This window comes from Pyrus communis, chromosome 3, assembly GCF_041283825.1.
Source record: "Pyrus communis isolate YQ-2024b chromosome 3, ASM4128382v1, whole genome shotgun sequence".
NCBI classification, from domain to species: Eukaryota; Viridiplantae; Streptophyta; class Magnoliopsida; order Rosales; family Rosaceae; genus Pyrus; species Pyrus communis.
Genome location: NC_142567.1, coordinates 27,912,865 through 27,917,843, shown reverse-complemented (window position 1 = coordinate 27,917,843; position 4,979 = coordinate 27,912,865). Strand labels below are relative to the sequence as shown.

Sequence of the window (4,979 nt, the reverse complement as noted above, 5' to 3'; positions counted from 1 at the left end):
TCACAAATTGCCCATGAAATTGATCATCACCATTACGATGGTCTCTAAGATTGAAAATCAATTAATGTAGTCTCTCAAAATAAGTGTAGCAAATCAATGTGATCATGCCGTCACAATTTTGTTAAAAATTTCGTTAAGTGCTGATGTATCACATATATGGACCCATAAGATTCACGGATTTTTATCACAAAAATAATCTCTAAAATTTACCCATGCCATCAAGTTTTGGGTTTATGGGGATTCAATGGAAAATAAGAAAAGGGATTTTGGGGGAAATCGCTGAAATCAAGTTCTGGATTGGGGACCAAAAGAGAGGGAGAGTGAAACAAAGAACGGAGGGAGGCCTCAGCTAGTCCCATGGTTTTTGGAGACTCTTGCTAAGAACCTCAAAGGACACCTTTAGCATAGGCGAGTCTAGGCTAATGTCATTAACATTAGTCCTAGGTGATAACAAACGCTGGACGAGTCCAGTCTAGTTCAATGACAATTAGTAAGGACAAACAAACATCCCCTAACAATATAAACAAGGCAACTTTTTCCACTCCATCTATAATGAAAACTTTATAAATTTAAGGCTTATTTTTAGCAATGTCCCCTCTCAAAACTTCATTTTGATCTCACTCTACTGTCAACTTAAAAGCCATCACTTTATTTTATCAAACTAAAAATTCGTTTCACTTTGACTAAAGCAACGGGGGATCATAGTCCATAATATTAACTCACATAGTTAATAAAAATGTGCGTTTATACAGGCGCAATTTTGGAAGTATAAGTTCCATAGAAAATCGTCCTTTCCACAAACGCGTGCTTGTTGTCTTTACCTGGCCAGCAAAGTTGACAATTAAGCACATGCCAAACAATGAATTTCAAGCTACTTCGATACTTACTATGGTATATGAGAAAATCACGCCTAATTATTGTTGCCCCCGAAAACTCTTTTAGTCTAGCTTACTTCGCCCTTCCTGTCTCACTTTTTCCTCGGTCCATCAAATTTGTCAAAATCCCTATCGACTTCAGTTGAAGGAATAGGGATAAATGCGAGATGGCAAAAGTGTGACAAGATGAGTTTCCAAAGGCAAAATGAGATTTGAGAGACGGTAAATGGGCATACCAATAATTAAGCCTAAAAACAAATCCAAGCACAATCCATTATATATATAAATACACACGCATGTTGTGAGGCAAAATGAGATTTGAGAGACGGTAAATGGGCATACCAATAATTAAGCCTAAAAACAAATCCAAGCACAATCCATTATATATATAAATACACACGCATGTTGTGAATATCGCGTTTTAAGAATGGAAAAAACAAAACAAACTCAGGAAATTGAAAACAGAATAACCGAGATAAACAAGGCCAAGAATTAACGTGGTTCGACGATATGTGCCTATGTCCACGGGGCAACAACAATCATTCCCTACATCAATAATAAGTGCAACAAATAACCTTACCAAGCCTCTAATCCTTGACGAAAAACCTGAAAGAACAAGAACAAGAAATAATCTTTATATATTTTCTTAACCAACCCCGGCACCCCCGCGCACACAATTTGCCCTTACAATATTCTATCAATCTTAACTCCCCAAGTGGTATACAACTTATTGTTTTCCTCCATTTCATAATTAGTGCAATAGTTCCTTTATATTGACATATAAAGGTCTTCTTCAATAACGATTACCGATCCTAATTGGAATCTAGTTATGAATCATTCTCTCATTGGAAAACCAACTCAAAACCGATCGATCTAGTCATGAGCAAGTTGAAGAGAGCTCTAACATGCCTTGGAGGACCGAACCCACGTATGTAGCAAAATACTGAAAGGCCAACCAAGATCCAAGTAGGCAAACAACTTAAATTGAATAAATAATTTAATCCTCTAAGATTATAATTCCAATAGACTTTAGGCAACCCATCATGGGCTAGAAGAACCCAACAACACACATATACATTGCACATAGCAAAACACACGTAAGCACAATCGCCGTTTGCAAATTAACACTTGAGCATGTTTCCATCCATCAGAATCGAGTACACAAGGATCCTTAAAAGGTTGGTTTTCTTAGTAGAACCGAGATCATCACCACACACACTCTGACCTCACACGTTCAATAAACATGCACCTTAGTGAATCAAACTTTCTTAATGATAAATTAACAGGGTACCATAGCATAGAACAGTTACCTCCGTTAAATGATATCAGCTTCATATTGCAGCCGAATCTGCTCTGAACTCTTGCATTGTACATTTCGGTCACACCCCCATCAATCGCATCAAAGTATACATTTTGAATGAATTCACCATGATAAAGCATCTGCCTAGCGTAGACAACTCTCACAAAATGAAGTTTGGCATTCTAATAGAGAAGAAGAAGCAAAGAACATTAGATAGAGTTAAAACAAGTAACATATTAAACTTTCTTTTTTGGGTATATCTCAGTTTACTACCCTTAAGTTTTGTGGTTTTCAACATTTAATACATGGAAGTTTTTTTTGTCCCAGAATCTTACCTAAAGTGTTAATTTTGGGACAATTTCATATATCCGTTAGTTTTACTGTTAAGTCTCCCGTTAACTAATGACGTGGCGCCCATGTGGACTGGGCGCCATGTGTCATTTAAAAAAATTTAAATAAAAAAAAAAAACACACGCACACACACACACACCCAGAACCCCTTCGTCTTCCCCCACCCTCCACTCCTCCATCCCCTCCACCCCCTTTTGGACCTTGTGCTCGAAAGGGATCGGGCTTTTTTGGCCGTTTGTGGCCAGCAGAGGCGCTTGCAGAGGCTTAACAAGCGCTGGAACTGCTCCATAGTCCACCACGATATCCACAAGCTCCTCTACATAATCTCACAAGATGTACTAAATGTTGAAAACCACGAAACTTGAGAATAGTAAACTGAGATTTACCCCTCTTTTTTATTTAAAAAAAAAAAAAAAAAAAAACTATAAAATAAATGGCAAAAGTTACAATATAATTCAAACCTTTTTCTTGTTATACTCTTCCACGGCAAAAAGGGCCGGAGCCATATTCTTGGGATGATCTATAGAATAAGGAGATGGATGGCCACGTTGGTCTAACCCGAAGCATTGTCCGTAGGTTTGGCCCTATTCAAAATTGAAACAAGTAGTGCTACAACAACCACACAACATAAGACAATCCTTGCACAAATCTAAAAGCACTAAGACATCCAGAAGTAAAAAAGATAGGCGAACACATTATGTACGTAGCCGTAATATACATGTAGTAGACAGAGGATTGGTACGTATTCTCTTTTCTTTTGCAAGAAAGGGGAATTGCTTGTGCGGCCCATTGTGCATGGAATGGAAGTGTAATAACTGAACGGTATATTCTTAAAAAAAATGCCAATCACATTGACAACCAACTAAACACTTGATTATCAGTTCAGATCATTGAAAAGTAATACCTGCGTCTGCCTATATTTGATAGTATTGGGAGGAATTTTTTCCTGGCAGCGAAAGAAATAGCCATGACCAAAGAGAGACCTTGAGGTTGAACCATTGTAGTGGTTAACGGCAGCGGTAGCGAATCTAAAACCTCCGACCAATTTTGCAGCAGCTATTTTATTGGTGTGAAGAAAACATGATGATTTACTCCACATTTTTCCCAACCAGAGAGTGAATTATTGTTCCAAAATCTGTAATAAATTAGATTCTGGGTAATCATAATCATCATCATCACCATCATATTAATAATATAATGTTGAAAGTTAAAACCCTAAACCCCAAAAGGAACGCAATTTTTATCAATACTACATGGAACTAAATTTTATCAATACAAGCAATACTACAAGGCTAGATCTTTATCAAACCAAATAACAGCAAAATACAAGGAAATCGAATCGGTGAAATGTAAGATAACCTAACAATCATTTGGGATTCTACCCGTTTCAGGCTATGTATGGACGAGGGACTTCCAAGTCCCAAGAGATTTGATATCCATGGAGTGCTGATCATCTTTTTGTGACCATTTGTTACTAAACTGGCCTCCATCCCTCGGAATTTGAAAGTCCCTCTACCAAATATAGACATAATGCAAAACAGCCTCTTTGTGACCAAAAGGTCACGGGTTTCAGCAGTGAAAACAGCCTCTATGCAAAGCAAAGGTAAAAACCTCTTTGCAAAGCAAAAGATAAGACTGCGTATGATAGACGTTTCTTCCCCTACCTTTGCAAAGCAGAAGACAAGTGAGCTATAATTAAATAAAAAACCTAAATAAAAAGTTAGCTGACCGGCCAAACGTGCAATATCCAGAATCCCTAAAACCTAAACCTCCCAATAAAATGCAAAGAGAAGAATATATTAAGTAATTGAGAGTTGAAACCCTAGATCCCAAATCTAGCTCAATTTTTCTTCAGAAATTTCCAATCAAAACTACAGGGCATAGAGCTATGCATGTCTCACCAAATAACCAGTAAAAAATCAACCAAATTGATTGAATCGGTGAAATAAAATTACATACTCACCCAAGAGAGACGACAAGATCCGCGACTGCTGTGAATTTTTCTTTTCTTCAGCCTGTCGACTGCCTGCCTTATCTTGCATATTTGCGTTTACGGGGCTTTGTTGGGCTTCCCACTACCGTTGGATGAAACCTCGATCATATCCTCTGGGCTACATTTCCATCCAACGGTTTATCTGGAGACTAGAGTCTTAATTTGAACCGACAAATTTGAGAAAATTGTAGAAATGTTTTCTCAATTTTAATTGAATTACAGTAATGATCTTTTAATTAAAAATTCATAATCATTGATTCCTTAACTCATCAAAATGTGCAGCTATGATCTTTTTCGTCAATTATATATGAGTTTCGTCAAAATGAGTCATATTGGAATAACTATTGTTATACTTGAGTTAAAGTTGATGGACATTGCTCCAATGGATTGATGGACATTCCTCCAATGGGTATAGTCGATGGGTCATTTCTCCAATTAGGTTAAAGTGGGGACCACTGCT

The 4,979-nt window shown here is 37.3% G+C and overlaps 1 protein-coding gene across 9 annotated transcripts; it reads right to left on the bottom strand.

Annotated features, from left to right (window-relative positions):
- Window positions 1-626: 626 nt before the first annotated feature.
- Window positions 627-4,643, bottom strand: LOC137715192 (uncharacterized). 9 transcript variants are annotated; one of them, XR_015961046.1, is made up of 6 exons: window positions 4,490-4,643; window positions 3,431-3,661; window positions 2,988-3,110; window positions 2,186-2,357; window positions 888-1,123; window positions 627-821 (listed from the first exon to the last, which is right to left on the bottom strand). XR_015961046.1 is itself a non-coding variant. In XM_068454435.2 (5 exons), the coding sequence occupies exons 2-5, from the start codon at window positions 3,623-3,625 to the stop codon at window positions 745-747; spliced, it is 567 nt and encodes a 188-aa protein (XP_068310536.2). In that variant the 5' UTR covers window positions 3,626-3,661; window positions 4,490-4,642; the 3' UTR covers window positions 627-744. The 9 variants fall into 9 exon arrangements, 7 of the variants coding, with proteins under 7 accessions (XP_068310536.2, XP_088547761.1, XP_088547757.1 ...); XR_015961047.1 differs by having other exon boundaries at window positions 888-1,011; XM_068454435.2 differs by lacking the exon at window positions 888-1,123 and having other exon boundaries at window positions 4,490-4,642.
- Between the last annotated feature and the right edge of the window lie 336 nt (window positions 4,644-4,979).

Coding starts and splice junctions, on each gene's coding strand:
- LOC137715192 (XM_088691631.1), bottom strand. CDS start 3,625: ATGTGGAGTAAATCATCATGTTTTCTTCACACCAATAAAATAGCTGCT. Junction 3,111..3,430: donor TCAAATATAGGCAGACGCAG/GTATTACTTTTC, acceptor AATTTTGAATAG/GGCCAAACCTACGGACAATG. Junction 1,482..2,185: donor GCTGATATCATTTAACGGAG/GTAACTGTTCTA, acceptor TTGTTCTTTCAG/GTTTTTCGTCAAGGATTAGA.